Source organism: Dermochelys coriacea, chromosome 6 (genome assembly GCF_009764565.3).
Source record: "Dermochelys coriacea isolate rDerCor1 chromosome 6, rDerCor1.pri.v4, whole genome shotgun sequence".
Classification (NCBI taxonomy): Eukaryota; Metazoa; Chordata; order Testudines; family Dermochelyidae; genus Dermochelys; species Dermochelys coriacea.
Window position 1 is genome coordinate 70,153,078 of NC_050073.1, and position 23,776 is coordinate 70,176,853.

The 23,776-nt window shown below is 40.6% G+C and overlaps 1 protein-coding gene across 1 annotated transcript in view; it reads left to right on the plus strand.

The window, feature by feature from the left end:
* The window catches only part of AVEN (apoptosis and caspase activation inhibitor), a 172,877-nt gene that overhangs the window by 145,598 nt on the left and 3,503 nt on the right, over nt 1-23,776 (plus strand). The window contains exons 3-5 of the mRNA XM_038405166.2: nt 9,141-9,211; nt 17,473-17,568; nt 22,982-23,327. Of these exons, the coding sequence (XP_038261094.1) occupies nt 9,141-9,211; nt 17,473-17,568; nt 22,982-23,327 (513 nt within the window). The remainder of the gene's footprint in view (nt 1-9,140; nt 9,212-17,472; nt 17,569-22,981; nt 23,328-23,776) is intronic.

The following is a 23,776-nucleotide window of genomic DNA, read 5'->3' on the forward strand; positions in this document are numbered from 1 at the left end:
GGGATAAGGCTCAGAAGCTGAACCTATAAGACTTTGTTACTTCAAACAAAAGTTTTATATAATGATAACCTCAGTTTGTCTTTGTCTGTCTGTGTCTTTAGTATTCCTAGCATTGTGTAAATATCTCTTGCTTCATTTTCATTTAATTAATAAAGCCTAAATAAGTTTATTACAGGATTGGATTAAGCGTTGCTGTATTGGATAAAGGAGGGAGATCTAAGGAGGAACTAACCAGTGGTATGTGTCTGGTCCCTTGGGAACAGAGGAACTTGCTTGGATTTTCTGTGATATTATGGTGAAAGGGGCCTAATATCGCAGGAGTCCACTTACTTGGTGTCAAGACAGACTGGGGTTTCCAAGGGGACTATTTAAATTCTATATTAAGGCTGGCAAAAGCCTAGGAAGTTAATAAGCAGTGTGGCTAGCTGGTGTGTCTAAGGAGTTTGTCACAGAGGTGACACTGGGTTAGCTTCCCTGTTATGTAGCAATCTGCCCTGAAGTGGAGCCCACGGTCTTGAGATACCAAGGGTCATGACAGTGTGTAATTCACATTTTAGTTCTGTATTGGGGAATTTGGAAGTAGTGGTAGGTCCTGCCTGTACTACAAATATAACGATGTGAAAGATCTTGTTAGTCAACGCTACAAAGTAGAAGCATATTTGTAACCAGATAAGGATACCAGTTTACATCATAGTTCTCGACATGATTACATAGAGAGTGAAGACAGGCCATAGGGCTGCACCTGTAGAGATTTATTAGAGTTCTCCAACTGTTGGTAGCAGTAGTGCGGTTCCATCTGTGTTAGCAATGATGGGAGAGCTAGCATGGACTGGAAGCCAATTCTTTTACCAGTCTGTTATCTAATCCCACTCAGAGCAGGCCTACATGGCATTGAAAATGCTAGTGTTTGGTCTATACTAGCCTTCCTGCTGTTGCTAGCACCATGCAGTAATATTGGGGAATCTGCTTCCAGCACAGTTGTCCCCTAATTTGGTTACAAATGTGCTTTCTAGTTTGTAGTGTAGACTATAAGGATCATTGATATAGTTACATTTGTACTGTAGATGGGACCTAAGAATTATTACTACTTTCAGGCTTGCCAGTATCAAAGTCAGTGATGCATTCAGACATTACAGTTTTCACTGATTGAAGGGAAATACATCCTCCACTTTTATGTGCATGTAAATACCCAAAGGATTTAATTTAATGAATTCCAAAAAAGGACCTGATATAAAAGCCTTCATATCCATGTACAGTAACATGGTCCATCTTGTCTTGTTTAAGGTGGAGCTAAATGTATTCTAAATATTTAGTTCTATAATGTAATTTTGTAATACATTTTCATTTAGTTTCTATCTCTAAATAACAAATCAAAGTAATTTTTCAAACTAATCAGCTAAAAGTGTTGTTCAGAGAGGCATATTGGCTGCTGGTAGCTTGAAATCTTATGTCAAGCTGTTGCACAAATGTTCTGAAACAGATTTGTACTATATTATTTGCAAACCTGCTAGTGAATGACAGAGCCAGGGAAAATATAGGTTGTTTAAAATATATTAGTTATGGTGGCATGTTATTTAGAAATAGCTGTTGGGTCCTTGATAACGTATTGACTTTGTAGGATAATTGCAATGTACTGATCTTAATAATATCTGATTAAAATGAATAGATGCAGACCTCTTAGGTATGTCTAGAGAGCAAAGAGCAAAAAACAAAACAAAAACCTGTGGCAGAGAGTCTCTGAACCAGGGCCAGGTGACTTGGGCTCATGGGGCTCCCTCTGCAGAGCTTAAAGTAAGAGTGTAGACATTTGGGCTTAAGCTACAGCCCAGCCTCTGAGACCCTCTCTCCTCACTGGGTTTTGGAGCCGGGGACTCTAGCCCAAGCACAAATTTCTACACTGTTATTTTTAGTCCTGCAGAATGAGCCAGTTGACCCGGGCTCTGACACTTGTTACCATGGGGTCTTTTTTTGCTGTGTAGATACACCTCTAGAGACTCCTTGATTTTGCTGCATGTAGTTCCACTTGGTTTGTTTATTTATTCCACTCAATATTTTGCTATGCTAGTGGCAAGTCACACAATCACACTGGTAGAAGAAATTTGCAATCTTAGTCAAAGACTTAAGGCCTGGTCTACGCTGGGGGGGGGTGGGTCATTCTAAGTTACGCAACTTCAGTTACGTGAATAACGTAGTTGAAGCCGATGTACTTAGATCTACTCACCGTGGTGTCTTCACTGCGGTGAGTCGACTGCTGCCACTCTCCCGTCTACTCTGCCTGCCCCTCTCATCGCGGTGTACTAAAGGAGTCGACGGGAGAGCACTCGGGGGTTGATTTATTGTGTCTAGTCTAGATGCGATAAATCAATCCTCACTGGATCGATTGCTGCCTGCCGATTCGTCGGGTTGTATAGACATACCCTTAGTCAGAGTGAAAGATTGCATTAGTGAGAGTGTAGGCTAATCTAAATAAAAACAAAATTAAAAAAGTAGACATTTAAAAAGTAGAAGGTGATATTTGCTGATAGAGCTGCTAAGAAATTGTCCAAAATTATGGCAAGATTGACTCACTGCTTGTGGAAAAATATAAGGAAATGTTGTTCTTTGACTGGTCAGTTTACAAATATATAAATCATACACATCGGGCTGCTCCATAATTTTTGTTTTCTTGCTAATGCCTTTAAGTTTTTTAATGGTTATCTTTTGGATTCTGTGTGCCCATGAGGTGCTCCATCTCTTACTGATAGCAGAGGTAGTTGTTTGTAAGCAAGTTAGTGGGAAGGAAACTAAAGCTGTGCAACTTAATTAATAGATTGTTGTACTTTACATTTCTGTACCCTGAGAAATTCATTGACCTCATGGAGGATTTTCTGAAGGGCTGCTGTTGAAGTTAATTAAAGCTACCATTGTGCGCACACTTTCATTAAGGAGGTGTTAAGAATGTCTGTGGAGATAACCGTGATTTCTCTTTTGAAACTGAAGGAATCACTTTGACATTTATTGTATAATGATTTTTTTTTTCACCATTCAGTCTTCTCAGGCATAGTATTTCATTCTTTCCAGTCTCCAGCTGACTTCCTTGTTTTTTCCTTTCTAATATTACCATTCTTCCCTCTTTTTTTTGTTTCTCTTAAATTTGTTCCAGTCTTTAGTTCTCCTTGGCTGTTTTCCCTATATGCTTCATGACTTTCAAAACTTGTTCCGTTCCATCATAGCACCTTATTTTGGGTAAAGCTTTGCATTTGGACATTTAGTGTTCTATATTATCAGAGGTATAATAAAAAAAATCTTAGAACTTTTTTATTAGTTGAAGTATCTCATGGATTTGCCATCATCACATGGCTTTTATCAATTTAGATGTGCAAATAACTTTTTTGAAGAATGAAATATAAATTAAGGAAAATCTAGGACACCTTTTACAGTAATTAAACAATTAGGATTTTTGTATGTAAATGATAGCTGTTGATACACCGGTTCATGAAGCACAGTGTAGGAAAAATAAGAATAAGAAATAACACATCTCAGAGTTCTGGTGACATCACAAAGCACATGATTTTAGTTTTTGCAGTTACCATGATGTTTTCAGAATGTCTTTATATTTGTGACTAGCCATGGAACTTACAGGTACAGATTCTTTCCCCCACACCTCTGCTGCGTCCCTTTCCTTCTCCTTGTGGGTAACTGCTGCTCCATCCATCACATATTGATGGGTTTACTGCTTTATATCTTACAGGCAGTTCTTAATTCTTCCCAACTCACAAGCCTTGATTTTCTACTTAAAACTAAAAAATTTTGAGGAGGACCTCTCCTCATGGCAAATATCCTTGGGTCTTGAGTCTTCATAGAAGACCCCAGACACTGCTCTCTCTCCTGCTGTCTGCATCCACACAAAGTAGCTCAGATCTCATAGGTATCAGTGGTCTTGCATTCCCTTGAATTAAATCTTAAAAGTTTGTTTTTTTTCTGGCTCTTCCCAGTCAAAATCTGACCTCCAAAAGGGAAAAACCGTTAGGAAAAAGAGGCTTCAGTGATCTTCATCCTTGGGAGAGTTGGTCAGTTTCGCAAGTGGTCACATAAGCCACATTCTGGAAAAGGAGCTCTCCTGATCAGCCTCAGATAAGTTCAGTGATTTGGAATTGCCATTGCCTACAAGAAAAAGTTAAGAGGTTGCTGAACTTGATTTATTCCACCTTAAAAATAACAGGCCATTTCATCCAGCTCCCTCCAACTTTAAGCCCTTCTTAAAAGTGAAGTAAATTTAAGAAGAGTAAATGGATTGTTCTGTTATCAGAATCTTAGGAAAAGGTTGTGGACTCTGAATAGTCCAGTCCAGAGAGGAAGAGGTCCACTAGTAGTTGGTTGTCTTAGAAGCTACCCCAAAAACACTTGAAACCAATCAGTCAAATTCTCCCCAGTCTACAACAAAGGAAAATTTTGATCCCAGTGGATTGAGCAGATGTACTCAGGGATTTTGTGAACCAGAAGAGTAAGAACTCACTAAAAAGGGGCTTTGAATCTTCCTCCTTTGTCTTATGAGAAATTATGACCTGAGTAATCTCTGCTTATATCCTCAGTTACCAAAGGTCCAAAGAATTCAGAGGGGGATTCTAAGAGGAAGCTCAGATTACCTGGTTCTTGACCAGATCTGACCTCAGCAACACCCTAGCCTGGCACAACAAATTACTCATAGTCATCTTTGAACAGGATAGTAAATAGGTGGCCATTTTTCTAGTTCCACCAATCAGAGGTTCTTCAGTTCCTGCTTGAGATCCTTAGATTTCAATATTAATTTTTTCTAATATGGCTTAGTTCTCTGAGTCTCATCAGCTTTGGCAGTATGCCTGTGGTCTGAAAGTTATTGTATTTCCTCTAGAGTACCAGCAGGAGTGGCAGACAAGGAGCTTGATTTAATAAATAAATAAGTAAATAAAAAGGGGGGAGGTGTCGGGGGAACCTTGAGTTCCATTCCCAATGTATGAATGATTAAAGATGGAGAACCCAGTATGGGACTGATGGAAGCAGTGGGTACCCACTTTGGAGAAGATAAAATTATGGGCAGGAAGTTCATTTTTGCTTGTTACCCCTATAATCCTTTAGGCACAATCATGTCATAGTCCTATAGGGATTACATTGTACTGTGGATTTTTTTTAATAATATAAATCTACTCAGAACATGAAGTGCTAAAGATACTATCCAATTTGCACATATACAACTATCTGTAACCTTTTATCTCTCTTGTTTTTAATGAAGTAGTATATATGAAATATTTCAGACAAAAGACAAATGGTATACATATTGAGAATCAAATCTTTGTTAAAAACATTTGTCAGTTCTTTTCTCCAGTTTAGAGATTCACCTTTTGAATTTTAGGCATTACGTATTATTATTTGACATTTTAAAAATATTTCAAAGAATATTGACAATATTTTGTTAGATGTTGCAAATTATTGTGTTATTCATATGAAAAAATCAACAGGCTAATACTGGTGCAGTTTAATTTGGGTATAAAACATGCATTCCTGTTTAAATCATCTCATTTAATTGGATAAATGGCATTTTTCGTGATAGAAAAATCTGCTGTGTTTTAGAGGTCCTGTCATTTCATTTCACAGTTGCAGTTTGTGCAATAATTACTATTAAAACTTATTGTAAAAAATGACAGTTAATGTTTCATATTCAATTAAATATGTTTAAGTATATTTGTAAACTGTTTTGAAATATAAATAGTACTTTGTAAGGATTGTAATCTATCATAAATATGCTTTTGTATTTGAAAGGAGCTCAGAGTCATTGAATGATGTTTTATTAGTATTCATAGTGTAAAAGGAAGTTACTTTCAGGCTAAAGGAATTTTTGAAAAGATAATTGGGTAGACCAGCATTCTCATTAACCTAATTTGCATTAAATGTGGCTTCTGTGAATTGTAGTTATTGCTTTTCCATCTGAAAGGCATGCTTTGTCACTGTAGTTAAAAAGCCCAGTTAAGGGTACATTTCATCTATAGTTTAATTCAGCAATTCTCACCTGTGGGTCTCTGTGACCCCCAGAAACAATTGGCAGGCAGTTGTTTGGGGAGTGGGGAGTAACAAGTCAGCTCCTGATCCCAGAGGAGTTTCTGCTGTAGTGGATTTGTTCAGCTGCTTTGCAGCCAACCATTCTTAGATGTGTAAGGCACCCCATATATCCTGGTGCCACTGTTGCAACTTCTTTGAAGAGCTGTGGAAGCCCTTGCTTCCTTGTGATGAATCATGGGAAATGATGCAAAAGATCTTTGGTGTTTCTGAGGAGGACCAGTTATGAATGATTATGGTGTCATAGAGAGACAAGGTGGCTTTTATTGGACCAATTTCCTTTGATGAAAGAGACAAGCTGTTAAGCTTACATAGAGCTCTTCTTCAGGTGCTGGGAAAGGCACTCAGGCTATGTCTACACTTAAAATGCTAGAGTAGCGCAGCTGCATGTCAGTTTGGGACACTTACTACAATGACGAGAGGTTCTCTCATCACTGTAGGTAATCCATCTCCCTGAGTGGGGGCAGCTAGGTTGACAGAAGAACTCTTCCATCAACCTAGCACTGTTTACACTGAGAGTTAAACTGCGTTTCTCAGGGATGTGGATTTTTTCACGCCCCTGAGTGACATAGCCATCCCAATGAAACTTTTCAGTGTAGACCACCCCTCAATATGTCATAGCTAAATACAAAGTGGAACAGATTGTTTTGCATCAGAAGTTAATATTTTGTAAGAGACTGTTCAAAGTGAACCGGGCAGTTAACGCTGCTGCCGTTGTAAGACAAAGGAGGGTTAGTGGGTTATGGTTTGTTGTTAATGAGCCATAAATTCCAGTGTCTTTATTGAATCCATGATTTTTAGTGTTGAACAAAATTATGAATTTAAGCTCCCAGGCTATTCTTCTGAAGGTGTTGTACAAGGTGTTGTTCCTTTGACAACGGAGGACTGAGAGGTTTGATGTGGAGTGATGGTTTTGTGAAAGTGTTTGCCTATGGGTGATACGGCGTTTTTGTCTTGTATCATTTTTGTGTGAGTTCATTTAAAAGCATACTGATCATCTCTTTTTACCTACGTAGTTGTTATTGGGACGTTTAGTACACTAGATAAGGTACACCACAGGTGACAGGCCTGGGAAAGGTACTCTTGAAATGTGTGCTGTGGGGAGCATTGATCATAGTGGCAATATGTCTGCAGGTTTTAAACCTGTTGTTATGGCAGCATCATTACATTAGTGGCTGGTCTTTGGTAATCTTGCTTCTGATGATGAGTCTGGTGAGGTTTGGGGGTTGTTTGAAGGGCATAAGAGTGGGTTCAGGAAAGATTTGTTTCATATTTGTGGTCCCATCAAATATGGGCTGTAGTTGTTTAATAGTATCCTTTATGGGTTCTCTTGTGGAGTGGTTGGTGACAACTAGGAGTATGCAGTCAGTGGGTGCACCCCCCCACCGATTTGAAGCAGGTTCGCTCATGGTATTTGGGATGCTTGTTCCATGATGCGATCTACTTGTCTGGTGGAATGCCCTTGTCTGGTGAAGGTGGTTTTAAGTATATTAAGGTGTGTATCCCTGATTTTCTCCTCAGAGCATATTCTGTATTATCTGAATGCCTAGCTGTAGATAATAGATTTCTTTGTGTTTTGGGGGTATGTTACTGGATCTGTGAAGATAAGTGTGTTGATCCATGGGTTTCTTATATATAGTTGCCTGTAGGGTTCCATCACTGAAGCTGATCGTGGTGTCCAGGAAGTTAATACTGGAATGGGAGAATTCTAGAGGGAGTTTGTTGAATGGGTAGAAGTTGTTAGAGTTGTGATAGAAGTCTATAAAGGAATTTAGGTCATCTGTCCAGATGATGAAAATATCATTGATGTATCTCAGGTATTTCATTGGTTTTGTCATGCATTTGTCCAGAATTTCTTCCTTGAGGTTGCCTGTAAAGAAGTTGGCATATTGGGGAGGCATCCTAGTATCTATGGTTGTTCCCATAGTTTGGACAAAGTATTTGTTGTTGAATGTAACATTATTATTGGTGAGGATGAAATGGATGAGTTTGGTGATGTTTGGAGTGGATATCTGAGTGTTGTCCATTGTCTTGCAGAAATTTGAGACAGGCAACAATACCATCATTGTGAGGGATTTTGGTAAGTAGGGAAATGACATTGGCAAGGATGGTATTCTAAGGGAGGTGGTTAAAGCTGTGGAATTTCTGGAGGAAGTCTGTTTTTCATGAAGGAAACTGGCCCTTTGTGTGGTGAGTAGTTTGAGGATGGTTTCTGTGAGTCCTGACATTCCTTCAGTAAGAGTGCTGTGATCAGGTATGATGGGTCTACCAGGGTTCCCTGGTTTGTGTATCTCTGGAAAGCTTGTGGAGGTTTCTGGGATGAGTTCCTGGGGGATGAGGTTGTGGAGTTTCTCTTGGTGGTGTTTGTGGAAGGATTTGATGATGATCTTAAATTTATGGGTGAATTGTTGTGTGGGGTCGTCTTCAACTTCTTTGTAGTATATGGTGTCACAGAGTTGTTTGTTGGCCTCACTGACGTCATCAACACAGTTGTCATAATATGAAAACCTCTTGGTTTAATTATTTCCTTTTTCAGCAGAAAATCAACTTTCACAAGTGGCTTAATTGAACGTTGCCAATCACAAGCATTCAAATAATCATGAGATTTGCTTTAAAATTGTGTGATTTTTTTTTTTTACAAATAGGTGTGGGGTTCTTATTTGCTTTCTAAATTTTAAGCATTTAAGAGTTACTATTATATCGCATGAAGACTGGTTTTCTCTTTCCTACCGTATTCTGTCCTTGAAAAGTTTCTCCTAAAGCTCTGTTTCGTAGTTAAGCTAAAGGATATCATCTACTGACTTATCTGTGTGAAGATTCAAATATGTATATTGGTCTTGTAACTCTTTTGCAGACCAGAGCAAATTTTAGCACAATGTGGGTCTTAGCTTAGATGTGCTTTCTTAAAGGGGCCTGAATGAAAGCGATATAAAAAAATCAATGTATATATGTAGACATTGCAGGTTTTTATTCATCTGGACTTAATGAGTTTACTTTTATTGTGGGGGAGTTTTGGGGGATGCCTGTTGTTTTGTTTGAAATTAAAGTTGCATTTTACTTCCCTTCTACAGGAGATTCCTTTACGCAGTTCCGTTTTGCTGAAGAAAAAGAATGGGATACAGGAAGCATAGGCCCTAAACAGGTAACACATACGAATTATTATTCAGAGGATTTTTATAAATGTAAAATGTTTCTGTAATTCCAAACTGGATTCCAATGCTTTTACTTCATATCTTCTCATCAAGCTAAACCCCACAAATACAGCTTCGTTTTTATTATGTATTTTGAGTAGCATGGTTAAAAACTTTGCAAGCTAAGTACAGTAGTAATGCACACTTAGTCCCCCAGTGCAGCCAGCATGTATTGTTGTTAGAGCAACACAAATTGTTGGTGGATGATTGTTGTTGATGGATTTTTATTCTGGTAGCAACACCGATTATTCTGTATGCATTTTGGTATGCTTTTCTCTCTTTCTGCACCCTGTTGTGTTTTACTCTGCTTCTAATGAGGGGCATTCAAAGCAGCAGCATGATTTAGTTGTTCGGATTATTTTGGTGATAAAGGTTGCAAAAAGAAAAAATGAACTGTAAGATTAAAATCCATCCAGAGGAAGAAAAATTAGGGACTGTGATCTTGTTTTGCAGACAGCTGTAATAACAGTGACGTGTATTAATTGTGCCAGCAGTGGTTTTTAACATGAGCTGTGTCAGGTGGATCAGGGTGTAAGTAGGTAAGTCCTGTGTCAAGACATCCTAAAAGCGCTTACTCTCCACCCTGATGAGGTCATAGCTATACGGGAAAGAGACAATGCATCTCCGCCTCAATTTTTCTGTCTGTAAGTGGGATAATGATATTTTCTTTCCTCTGCAAAGTGCTTTTAGATCTAGGGGTGTCATAAATATAAAGGGAAGGGTAAACACCTTTAAAATCTCTCCTGGCCAGAGGAAAAACCCTTTCACCTGTAAAGGGTTAAGAAGTTAGGATAACCTCTCTGGCACCTGATCAAAATGACCAATGAGGAGACAAGATACTTTCAAAGCTGGAGGCGGGGAGAAACAAAGGCTCTGTGTGTGTGATGCTTTTGCTGGAAACAGAAAAGGAATGAAGTCTTACAACTTAGTAAGTAATCTAGCTAGATATGCATTAGATTCTGTTTTGTTGAAATGTCTGAGAGAATAAGCTGTGCTGGATGGAACGTATATTCCTGTTTTTGTGTCTTTTTGTAACTTAAGGTTTTGTCTACAGGGATTCTCTATGTTTTGAATCTAATTACCCTGTAAGGTATTTACCATCCTGATTTTACAGAGGTGATTCTTTTACTTTCTCTTCTATTAAAATTCTTCTTTTAAGAATCTGATTGCTTTTTCATTGTTCTTAAGATCCAAGGGTTTGGGTCTGTTCACCTGTGTAAATTGGTGAGGATTTTTATCAAACCTTCCCCAGGCAAGGGGGTGCAGGGTTTGGGGAGGATTTTGCGGGGAAAGACTTTTCCAAACGGACTCTTTCCCGGTTATATATCTGTTAGACGCTTGGTGGTGGCAGCAATAATGTCCAAGGGCAAAAGGTAAAATAGTTTGTACCTTGGGGAAGTTTTAACCTAAGCTGGTAAAAATAAGCTTAGGAGGTTTTCATGAAGGTCCCCACATCTGTTACCCTAGAATTCAGATTGGGGAAGGAACCTTGACAAGGGGTTATTATTATTAGTCTTAGTAGTAGTAGTAGTATTTTATTAGTATTATATTAGTCTTAGTAGTGATAGTATTTACCTAAACTTAGATTACTCTGGCAGCATTCTAATACTATCTTTGCAGTCTCTTCGGGCAATTATTAATGTTTCATTTCCATGTTTCAGGTTTACTCGAGAGGAGAGATTTAGCATGGTGATTTCCACTTCTTATGCTATTCAGTTTGTGTTGTAGTTTTCGCCTGTTCATTCTACCAACAAACATCATCTGATTGTGACTTTGAACTCCAAATTGAACATAACCTGAGAAACTAACTTCTCTTCTCTTACATGGAGTCCATTTGGTGTTGTGGAAAATAACTAGGGAACAGATGTTTTGGATCTAAAGTACTCCTGGATGGGAAACTGTTGGATTTTAATTCAAAAGTCAAGCATTCAAAAATTAGGGAGATGCCAGAATTAAATTTGTGTGTGCAAACTTAATTTGGCTCTCTTGTAACATAATGCATATCCACAGTCTTTAATTACATGACCACAAGGACCCCTCCCTCATTCAGTGCAAAGGATAGTGCTGTTGAATGAGCAGCTATGCAGTATAAAGTGTACATTTCTAACATGGAGGGTTATTATTCATTGGAACATCTTATCAAGGATTGTGGTGGATTCTCCATCACTACAAATTTTTAACTCAAGGTTGGATGTTTTTCTAAAAGATATATATGTGCTACGAAATATTTTGTAGGAATTCTGTGGTATGTGTTTATAGAAGAGGTTAGACTAGATGATCACAATGTTCCCTTCTGGCCTTGGAATCTATGAATATTTTGTTTCATACTGTTTTCGCAACATATGATTTTAGGCCTTATTTACTGTGCACTATTCGAACCATGTTCTGAATGCAGAATTACTAATTTTCTCATGGGCTTTTCCATTGCTGTAATATTAAATTTTATTTTCACAACATCTCTGTGAGGTAAGACAGTGGTATAATCCTCCATTTTACAGGTGAGGAGCTGAGGCACACAACGATTAAAAATATCCACCAATTTGGAGTGCACAATTTAAGGCATTTAGGACCTGATTTTTTAGAGTACTTAGCATTATATGGCATTATATATGTTCAAAGCACTCCCATTAACTTCATTTGCAGCGGAGCACTTCGAGATAGTGGTACTCATGGTCTTAGGTTGGGCACCCAGAAAACAAGGAACACGCAGTTAGTGACAACCTGTGAAAAGTTTGATTTAAGTGACTTGTCCAGCATCACGTAGGAACTCTCTGGTAAATGCAGGGATAGAATCCAATTCTTCATGGTAGCATATAACTACCTTAACCATTCACTACATACCTTACAAGCATGCCCCATCCATGACCCCACAAAGTTGTGGGACCTCATTGTGATCCTCCTCCTAGTTGGCCATCCATCACTCCAGGAAGAGGAAGGTGGGTATTTTGTGATTATGGGGCCTATTTCTGATTTTGCGTACAATCACACCTCTGGGCAGAATCCACTGGTTCCTTAAACTCCTTTGAAAAGTGGTGAGTGGTGTTTGGGGTGCTCTTCTTGGAGTCCTACTCTAGTTCCCTCATTTTAAACCTTTGACTTCACTCCTGTTCATATTTTCTCCTTGGTTGTCCCAAGTATTCAAGTAAAGCCTGGGCTTAGTGCTTCCTCCTCCTTAGTTGAGGGGGTGGGCTTTTAATTTTGGGCAGGCCTAGACTCACCTGTCCCAGTCGTGCAAATAGTATACATCTTCCAACTTCTACCACAAAGTAGGTAGAGATTCTATAGACAACAGCTTCCTTCACTACACAGTCCTGATTCATCCCCACACATCATCCATCTGTTCACTGAATGAGGCAGGGTACCTGTGGGAAAAAATGGTTAAAGACAGACAAGAGGACCAAAATAAAGTTGCACAGGCAACCTTAATTCTGGCTTTTCCTAACTTTTGTGTGTTCAACTTTGCAACCTTAATGCTCTTTTAATGTATTTTTGTGTGTAAAAAACCCCATGCCTTCAGTTCTATCATGTGGTATCATGTTGACACCCACATGGGTCATCAGGGGTTGTTAAATCCACCAACCAGACCTCTACCTCTAGGTCTCTTGAGCTAATGGAGTAACTGATAGCAATAGTGGCTTGTCACCCTCCGTGTAGACCAGTTCTAGAAGAGGGTGAGACACACACTTTGCCAGAGGGTTTCACAAATATTTGCTGATAGAAGAATGATGAGATTCAGGAATATTGGGTTCTATTCTAGGCTCTGGAGCAGGAGTGTGTTCTAATGGGCACCGACTCTTCTGTCCCTGTTCCTCCCAAGACAGAGCACCTCTGGGCAGAATCCACTGGCTCCTTAAACTCCCACTCATAGTCCCTGTCCCTTCCCTCCCATTTCCTCATCAGACCTGTTTAACACCCTTTACCCCCCAGTCCCTTTTCTCCAGTCTTCAGCCCACCGATCCCTACCACACAGGCTCTCAGTTCCAGTCTTCCTCCCTGGGCCTCTCATCCAATATCAGCCCTCACACACTTTGCCCCCTTAGTTTCTTGTCCCAGACTGTTTGCTCAGCTTTTCCTAGTTCTCTATATGTATCCCACCTAGGGTTGCCAACTTTTTGATTGTAGAAAACCAAACACGCTGCCCCTGCCCCCACTCACTCCACCCCCCCCCATTGCTTACTCTCCCCCACCCTCGCTCAGTTGCTCATTTTCACCAGGCTAGGGCAGGGGTTTGGAGTGCAGGAGGGGTGAGGGCTCTGGGGATTAGGGATTTGGGGTGCAGGAGGGGGTTCAGAGGTGGGGCCAGAAATGAGAGTTTCAGGGTGTAGGAGAGGGTTCCGGGCTGGGGGAGGGGGTTAGGATGCAGGGGGGGTGATGGCTCCGGCTGGGGTGCTGGCTTTGGGGTGGGGCCAGGGATGAGGAGTTTGGGTTACAGGAGGGGGCTCTGTGTTGGGGCAGGGGGTGCAGGGTGCAGGCTCCGGGCGGTGCTTACCTCAGGCAGCTGCTGGAAGTGGGTGGCATGTCCAGCTCCTAGGCAGAGGGGCCAGGGGGCTCTGCACACTGCCCAGTCTGCAAGCGCCACCCTTGCAGCTACCGTTGGTTGTGATTCCTGGCCAATGGGAGCTGTGGAGATGTCGCTTGGGGTGGGGGGCAGCGCGCAGAATCCTTTGGACCCTCCCACCCCCGCGCCTAGGAGCTGGAGGGGGAACCTGCCGCTACTTATGGGAGCCGTGTGGAGCCAGGGCAGGCAGGGAGCCTGCTTTAGCCCTGCTGCACTGCCAACCAGACTTTTAACTGTCTGGTCAGTTGTGGTGACCAGAGCCACCAGGGTGCCTTTTCGACCAGGCATTCAAAAACTGGATGCCTGGCAACCCTAATCCCAGTTCCTCATCAGATCTGTCTGTCTGCACAGTATTTACAAGGAATGGCTATAGAATTATAAGTTGGAAAGAAGTAGTCACAACAGGACAGAATAAGTGGGGAAAAGGCACAAAAATAACTATAAAATGGTTGGTGCTGTTGTCTGATAGTTTTAGAAAGGACTGAAAATGGTAGAATGAAATGCAACAGTGAAATGAACATGTGTGACCTCTCATTTCATTGTAATTATCAATTGTAGAAAATGCAGTGGATTTTGTTCAAACGTGGACAAAATGGAGGTGATATATTTGATAGCTGCCATCTCTGTTAATGTGCCATTTTAAAATCAAGGGTATGTTCTGAAATAATTTGCATGTTTTTCATTCTTGCCAGTGATGATGGTAATTTCAGCAGCAAATATCATTGCTGTTTCTTCCTTTCTTGAACAAAATACTTCTGCTGTTTCATGGCCTTTGTATTCTTTGGTGAATTGCTCCTTTGATCCCTTTCTTGTCTCTTGATAGAGCATCATCTAGAGTAAAATATTCCTTTGAAAATTTTGAATCCTTCCTTTTATGCTATTTTGCTTCTCTGTACCACCATCGTCATCTTTTCATTTACCCTTCCCCGCTTCTCTCTTAATCCTTCTCCATTCCATTCACTTTCTCTTCCCTCTCACACTCTAGTTCTTTGAAAAGCATTATTTACATTTAACAGTTTTTAAAAAAAATAGTCATTTTTACTTTACAATTTAGCAACTCCTGGAGTTATTTAAATGTCAAAATTCCCCTTTTTCTCCTCATCCATGCTCTGTGTGCAGATTCCAGTCTCCTCTTTAGTATTTGACAAGAATGCCAGGTTTTCTGAAGTGCTAGTTCATTGCGGTGTAATAGCAGTGTTGTCCAGGAGATTGCTTAATACTTTATTGAGATCAAAGTTCTTTTGAGGCTCTGTGTGCTCAAGAATTTTCTTAGTGAGGAGCACTAATGCATTTTGAATGATCACTTAATGTTGAAGAATAATAATTATTGGCACCAATGAGGTATGAGGCACAATAGGTCTTTTCTTACCCCCAATACTGGAAATCGGACATCAGGATTTAGATATTTGAGGAGCTGTTAATACTATTGCATCCAGACACTCTTTTATTGCTTTAGTTATGATTGGTTAAAATCCATAAACAGAGGTACAACTCAGGACCCTCTGTTGTAGTTCGTTTTAAATAAGAGGAAGTGAGAAATAAGGCTTAAAATAAATGGTAACAAAAGCATTACAATTGACTATAAAATATTAAACCCACCAAGTGCATTACAGAACAAAGCATTTGTAAGAGGAAGGTAATGTGGTGTGTTTTCAAATAACTTTCTACCTAAGCATTTGTTTCAAAAAGCTTGTAGTGTCTTTTAATGTGTTTGCACATTGGGTTAAAATATAGACATTTTAGTTTTCAAAAATTGTTCTGCATAATATCTTGAAGTTTGCTTTTGTATGGCAGCAGATGTTAGGAAGAATGTCAGTCTTTCGGAAACATTTTTGTAAGATTGTTTGTTTTTTAAAGTCCTTATGTCCTAGAGATGTGGAATATCAAGTAATCAACTCAGGGATAAACTTTATCCAGGTTTCAGTAAAATTCTGACAATGCTTTTAATCATTTGAGATTGCCTGTTCTACACATGCATATGGACCAAACACCTTTTGTCATAGACTTTTGAACATTAGGTATTTTGAATATTCAATTTTCAAGCATATTTTCCCATTAAATGTAATTGTGGTGATGGCAAGTGACCTTAGCTTAAATTTCTAGCGATAGGATTATTGTTTTCAAATTTGATGTTTACACAGAGTTTAAGCTATTGTTTCAGGTGAGAAGTTCAACATTACATAGGGCATTTGTCTATCTAAAATCTTTTTTGGATAAGGCCATTGATTCATTAGCGAAAACTCCATTCAAAAATAATATTCACTCACTGGTTTTGGCCCTTTATCACAATCTCAACATCTTGTGTTTTGGGGGTAATATTTTACCTCTGTTGCAAATCAGTACTGGCCTGATTCTTCTCCCTGGGTGAACTTCATTTCAGAGTTCTATCATTTTTGTTTGGGCAGTCCTCAGAGACAATAGCAATCAAAATAGTAAGCTCTGATGCATGGGACGGTGTATCTTTATTGAACAAGGGGAGCCGCAATTTTACCTTTCCTTTGGATGTGTCAGCTCACCAAACAACCATGTACATGTGACCTTCCGTAGCTCATACATAGTAGAAAGTTGCATAGTCATGTCACGACCACAGATTTTGGTCTTAAGATTTAGGTAAAAACTTAGAGCATTATACTGCTGGTAAAGGATAGTTTCCTTCTGTATATCTTCATTGTATTGCCAAGTAGGCATCCTAAGCTTACCATCTTTAAAATTCCATTTTCTTACTCCTAGTTAGTTATTGCCTTTTAAACCACCCTAAATGATTCCTTTGCTTTGCAGGTATTTTATAAATCTACTTGTCATTTTGCCAAGCTACACTGTACATACACAGTTTTAAATCTATATATTAATCCCTACAACACTTGAAATTACTGCAAGTTTATTATAGATTTAGATATGTATTGCTATATAGCTACTTTCCTTGTGCAGAGTTTTGGAATACAGTAACTCCTCACTTAATGCTGTAGTTATGTTCCTGAAAAATACAACTTTAAGTGAAACGATGTTAAACAAATCCAATATTCCCATAAGAATTAACGTAAATGAGGGGGGTTAGGTTCGAAGGAATTTTTTGGGGGGCAGACAAAAGGCATTATTTATTGTACAGTACTGTACTGTGGTTGGGAGGTGCCCTTGGCTTACCCCACACAGGCACAATCCGCTGCAGGCAAGGATGCTAGGAAACACCTTGCGCAGCAGCTTCCCCCCCAGAAAAACAGGCGCCGACATTGCTGGGGGGATGCTCCAGGCCCGCCTCTTCCCATCCCTGCTCCACTCCAGGCCCACTCTTCCCACCCCCACTCCACCTCCTTTCCGGAGCATGCCGTGCCCCCGCTCCTCCCCCTCCCTCCCAGAAAGTCCTAAGCACCGTCAAACAGCTGTTTGGCGGCGGGGGAAGCACTGGGAGGGAGCGGGAGGAGGCGGAGAAGAGGAACTTATGCAATGCTCCCTTGTAAAGTAGCTGCTCTTCCACAGAATCTTACAAGCAGTGGACAGAGCAGGCAGCCAAACGACGTTATAAGGGAGCATTGCACAACTTTAAACGAGCATGTTCCCTAATGGAGCAGCGATGTAATTTCAAAACAGTGTTAAGCGGGAGGATTGTTAGTTTAATTTTATTTATGCAAGTTTTCTGTGCGTTTAATTGTATTTCAGCTCTCTGCACTTTACGTTGATTGCCAGTCTTTGGTCCAGGCCCTTCAGGAGCTTCCTCTGCATCTCCGGTTGAATGTGGCTGCTGAAATGGTGCAGGTAATGCTCTGGTTGCACATAAAATTACAGGAAGATTTAAATAGTTCAGTAAATAGGAGAAATAAGGGCCAGGATCCTTGATGTTTGTCATAGGGTAACTATACAGTTGCAGTACTGGTTTCTGTTTTCACTATCCTTAAGAATGTTTGGGTTTTTTTTTTAAATGAAACTAATTTGATATGTAATCTTTTAAAAAAATTAACTTCCTGATCAGATATGGCATAATATAAGTGTTATACAGTTTTATTAAAAAAAAATTTGAGTCAGTTGTCAGAATGTGAACTGCCAATCAAACAGCTGAAGAAAAAGGTTACTTCTATTCAGGGTATAGAAAATTAGGTAGCAGCATTTCAGCAAAATGCTTTCTTCAGGCTATGGAAAACAAAATATCATTCACATAGAGGGAAGAGAACTAATGAGAGTCTTGAGTTAAAAATGGTTGTCTTGAGGTTACATTTGGAGAGCAGTTTATCAGCAGCTGAAGAAAAATGACGACAACAAAATCAATCTGTTCTAGAAAGGGAAAGATGTATGACACTAATAGGAAAGATTTTCTTTTTGTAGGGTTGTTCAGACAATTAAATAGCTAACTTCTTTCTTACTGTAGCTGAAAGGTATGTGTCCAGATGTAGAGTATATAAAGGAATCTTCATATATAGTTCTTTTTCAAGTAAAGTTCTGTTCTTGCAACCAAAATGCCAAGCCTAGAATTTATTTCTTTTCCCGGTATTAATTATTCCAAGGGGATGAATTTATTAGTTAAATAAACTTATTTTCTTTTTCAAACAAAATAAAAGACAATCTGTGTTGTAAATGTATTTGATTCCTCCTACAGTGTGTATGTGCAGATAGATAGGGTCGTTCAGTGCATATTGTAATATTTAACTTAATCTTTATCTTTCTTTTGCCATTGGGCTATGCTGTGATATAACTTGTGATAGCACAATCTCCAAGAAGCTCCAAAGGAGCAAAGAAACTGCCTCTAAGTGGGAAGTGAGCTGTAGCTCACGAAAGCTTATGCTCAAATAAATTTTAGTCTCTAAGGTGCCACAAGTACTCTTTTTTTTTTTAAGGTAAAGAGTGGGTATTTCTTGGTTCACTCTTTGCTACTGTTTTGCAAATTTTCTATTTAATATTGCTGTGTTAACCTTTGAAAAATTAAAATATAAACTTGTCAAAACCATGTCTACATGCCGGGGTGTGTTACAGATTTATAGGGTATGTTTTATGCCCCAGTCTGTACACAGTCTCTCTTTAAGTACCTCTGTTATTGGCCAGCCCAAAGGTGAGCTCCACAGCTCTCCAATGAGACTACGCTTTCTGGCTTCAGCTATCCTGTTTTTCCCTGTGTGCTCTCCTCTGCAAGTCCCACTGAGTTCAGACTCCTGTTTAAAGATTGCTCACCATTTGGGAAGCAATAGAATCATAGAATATTAGGGTTGGAAGAGACCTCAGGAGGTTCATCTAGTCCAATCCCCTGTTCAAAGCAGGACCAACACCAACTAAATCATCCCAGCCAAGGTTTTGTCAAGCCTGGCCTTAAAAATATCTAAGGATGGAGATTCCACCACCTCTCTAGGTAACCCATTTCCGTGCTTCACCACCCTCCTAGTGAAATAGTGTTTCCTAATATCCAACCTAGACCTCCCCCACTGCAACCTGAGACCATTTCTTCTGGTTCTGTCATCTACCACCACTGAGAACAGCCTAGCTCCATCCTCTTTGGAACCCCCCTTCAGGTAATTGAAGGCTATCAAATCCCTCCTCACTTTTCTCTTCTGCAGACTAAATAACCCCAGTTCCCTCAGCCTCTTCTCATAAGTCATATGCCCCAGCCCCCTAATCATTTTCGTTGCCCTCCTCTGGACTCTCTCCAATTTGTCCACATTCCTTCTGTAGCGTGGGGCCCAAAACTGGACGCAATACTCCAAGTGTGGCCTCATGAGTGCTGAACAGAGGGGAATAATCACTTCCCTCGATCTGCTGGCAATGTTCCTACTAATAAAGCCCAATATGCCATTGGCCTTCTTGGCAACAAGGGCACACTGCTGACTCGTATCCAGCTTCTCGTCCCCAGGTCCTTTTCTGCAGAACTGCTGCTTAGCCAGTCGGTTCCCAGCCTGTAGCAGGACATGGGATTCTTCCTTCCCAAGTGCAGAACTCTGCACTTATCCTTGTTGAACCTCATCAGATTTCTTTTGGCCCAATCCCCCAATTTGTCTAGGTCACTCTGGACCCTATCCCTATCCTCCAGCATATCTACCTCTCCCCCCAGTTTAGTGTCATCTGCGAACTTGGTGAAGGTGCAATTAATCCCATCATCCAGATCATTAATAGAAATATTGAAGAAAACCGGCCCCAGGACCGACCCCTGTGGCACTCCACTTGATACCGGCTGCCAACTAGACATCGAGCCGTTGATCACTACATGTTGAGCCCAACAATCTAGCCAGCTTTCTATCCGCTTTATAGTACGTTCATCCAATCCGTACTTTTTTAACTTGCTGGCAAGAATGCTGTGGGAGACCATATCAAAAGCATTGCTAAAGTCAAGATATATCACATCCATCACTTTCCCCATATCCACAGAGCCAGTTATCTCATCACAGAAGGCAATCAGGTTGGTCAGGCATGACTTGCCCTTGGTGAATCCATGTTGACTGTTCCTGATCCCCTTCCTCGCCTCCAAAAGCGGCAAAGAGTCCTTTGACACCTTCTAGACTAACAGACGTATTGGAGCATAAGCTATCGTGGGTGAATATCCACTTCGTCAGATGTATTCACCCACGAAAGCTTATGCTCCGTCTGTTAGTCTAGAAGGTGCCACAGGACTCTTTGCCACTTTTACAGATCCAGACTAACACGGCTACCCCTCTGATACTTCCTCTCCTCTAAGTGCTTCAAAATGGCTTCCTTGAGGACCTGCTCCATGATTTTGCCAGGGACTGAAGTGAGTCTGTAGCTCCCCGGGTTCTCTTTCTTACCTTTTTAAAATATGGGCACTATATTTGCCTTTTTCCAGTCGTCCGGGATCTCCCCTGATTGCCATGAATTTCAAAGATAATGGCCAATAGCTCTACAATAACATCAGCCAATTCCCTCAGCACCCTTGGATGCATTAGATCTGGACCCATGGACTTGTGCATGTCCAGCTTTTCTAAATAGTCCTTAACCTGTTCTTTCACCACTGAGGGCTGCTCACCTCCTCCCCGTACTGTGTTGCCCAGTGCAACAGTCTGGGAGCTGACCTTGTCTGTGAAGACTGAGGCAAAAAAAAGCATTGAGTACTTCAGCTTTTTCCACATCTTCTGTCACTATGTTGGGTCCCACACTATCCCTGCCATTCCTTTTGTTGCTAACATACCTGTAGAAACCCTTCTTGTTGCCCTTCATATCCCTTGCTAGCTGCAACTTCAATTGTGCCTTCGCCTTCCTGATTACACCCCTGCATGCTCGAGCATATTTTTATACTCCTCCCTAGTCATCTGTCCAAATTTCCACTTGTTGTAAGCTTCCTTTTTGAGTTTAAGCTCACCGAAGATTTCATTGTTAAGCCAAGCTGGTCGCAGGCTATATTTGCTATTCTTTCTGCACTTCAGGATGATTTGTTCTTGTGCCTCAATAAGGCTTCTTTAAAATACAACCAGCTCTCCTGGACTCCTTGTTCCCTCATATTAGCTTCCCAGGGGATCCTGCCCATCAGTTCCCTAAGGGAGTCAAAGTCTACTTTTCTGAAGTCGAGGGTCCGTATTTTGCTACTCTCCTTTCTTCTTTTTGTCAGGATCCTGAACTCAACCATCTCATGGTCACTGCTGCCTAGGTTTCCACCCACTTCTACTTCCCCTACCAATTCTTCCCTGTTTGTAAGCAGCAGGTCAAGAGGAGCACAGCCCCTAGTTGATTCTTCCAGCACTTGCACCAATAAGTTGTCCCCAACGCTCTCCAAAAACTTCCTGGATTGTATGTGCACTGCTGTATTGCTCTCCCAGCAGATGTCAGGGTGATTTTGAAGTCCCCCATTAGAACCAGGGCTTGTGACTGGAAACTTCAGTTAGTTGTCCGAAGAAAGGCTTGTCTACATCATCCTTCTGATCCGGTAATCTATAGCAGATGCCCAATGCACTCCAGTAAGTATTTGCAGTGACATAGCATAGCTTTTTCAGAACAAGGTAGCATTTCTTAGTTAACTGGAATACAGTATCTGAGAACCCTTAAGCTTCACTTTTCTAGGTTAACCTAAGTCAGAGTCCATATTGGCAGAAGCAACTGCACCAACGTACAATGCTCTCCTAGGACCCCTCTTGGCTCTCCGTCCCTCTGTCAGTCTCTGAGTCTGCGATTTCCTCAGTCCTGAGTGAGCACGTATACGCTGCAGCTGGGAGCAAGCTTCCCAGCCTGGGTAGACAAACTAATGCTGGCAGGGTTCGAGCTACCACACTAAAAATAGCAATGTGGAAGTTGAAGCTCTGGCAGTGACTTGGACTAGCCACCTGAGCTCATACCCAGCTCAGAGAGCCTCAGCAGCCATCAGAGCCGCAGCATCCACACTGCTATTTTTAGAGCACTAGCTCGAGCCCCAGTAACACTAGTGTGTCTGTGCAAGCTGGGATGCTTGCTCCCAGCTGCAGGGTAGACATTTCCTGTGTCTCAGGCAGCACCCTTAAAACACAGTCTCTCAGACTCTGTTTTTGTTCCCATCCAGTTTCCACTGCGTTCAGCCCATCCTGGGCTACCAATCATTAGAAGTTAATGTTCCAGTCTTTGGGTCTTTCAGTCATACGTGCATATATCCATTCAGTGCTTGACTGTGCATCTGGACAGACTACCTCTGAGCCCCTGTTCTAGGCAAGCAGTTTCACCGCTATACAAAGTCAGTGGGTAAACTGAGTCACATATATTGGTCATACACATATTACCAAAAATCCCTCATAAACTACACAGTGTCACATCAGAGAATGATTCAGTATGTGGTACTTTGGAGGGAAAACCTAAATCAGAGACAGTAGGCTAATTACTGGGCCAAATTCTCCCCTCAGTGACACCCAAGCAATTCTACTAATTTCAGGTTGATTCCAGTGGGACTGAATGTGTGCAACTACAGGCATTACTTCCCTCCCTGTATGTACTGTATGCCCGTTACTAGCTGCTGTTTGGTGTATTCAGAGTTTAACCTCATAGTTCATTTAAAAAATATTGCACAGTTACCTTTACATATAGATGATATTGTGCAAATATTTTCAAATTTACTTTGGTACTAATTTACTTTCCTTGCCGTTTTAAAATCTGTTCCATTGAATTTAATTAAGTGATTTGTATGTGGGAGTCATGAATTATTGTACTGTCTTTTTAAAATTTCAACTGTAACAATTGAGTTCACCCTAATGAAGACCCAAGTCTTTTCTTGTACTCTTAGGCATCAACACCCATAGAACTCCCACAGATAAAATCTAAAAGTATTGAAGACAGCAAGAGGAGAGTGACTCAGTTACAACCACCTTTGGGTCAAAGTGGAATAGCATCAATCTCTGATCCTGTTAGTGATTCTGTTGTCCATTTGATGCCTTTAAGTAAAGATGGATCTGGAACAACTTCTTCAGAATCCTTTCCGAGAGGCTGTTCTGTGTCACAGCAAGAGGCAGATAATTTGGATGAAGAACTAGATTTACTGCTAAATTTAGATGCTCCTGTTCATGTAGAAAACAACTTCCTGTCAGAAACCTACAACACGACAGCTGAGAGCGATTTGAAAATGGAAAATGGTGAGATTTATATTTTTAACTCCTTTTTAGTTTGTATGTTCTTTCTGTAGTGATGCTTTTAGTTAAACTCCTGATGAGTAAGTCAGCAATGCTTCTCTAATCATCCCCATATCCCTGACAGTATATGTCATTGATTTGGAGTTGCGTAGGAACACATCTGTTCATTCTCACTCTCCCTGTGAGGTGACCTTTCAGAGAGGCACCTCTCTCTTGTTTAGTACTTTGACATTCCAAAACTTATTGCAGTTGCTTGTTGTTGAAAATCATGATGAAAACTGAACTTTATATGAGTCTTTCATACATATTGTAGTAGAACAAATGCATTCCTCTGCCCCAACTTTTTTTTACTACTTATAGCATAGTGTAATATGGTGCTTTCCAGCATTAGGCCTTTCAGTACTAGATCATATTCTGGCTCGTAACTTGGCTCATTCTACACACATTATTTA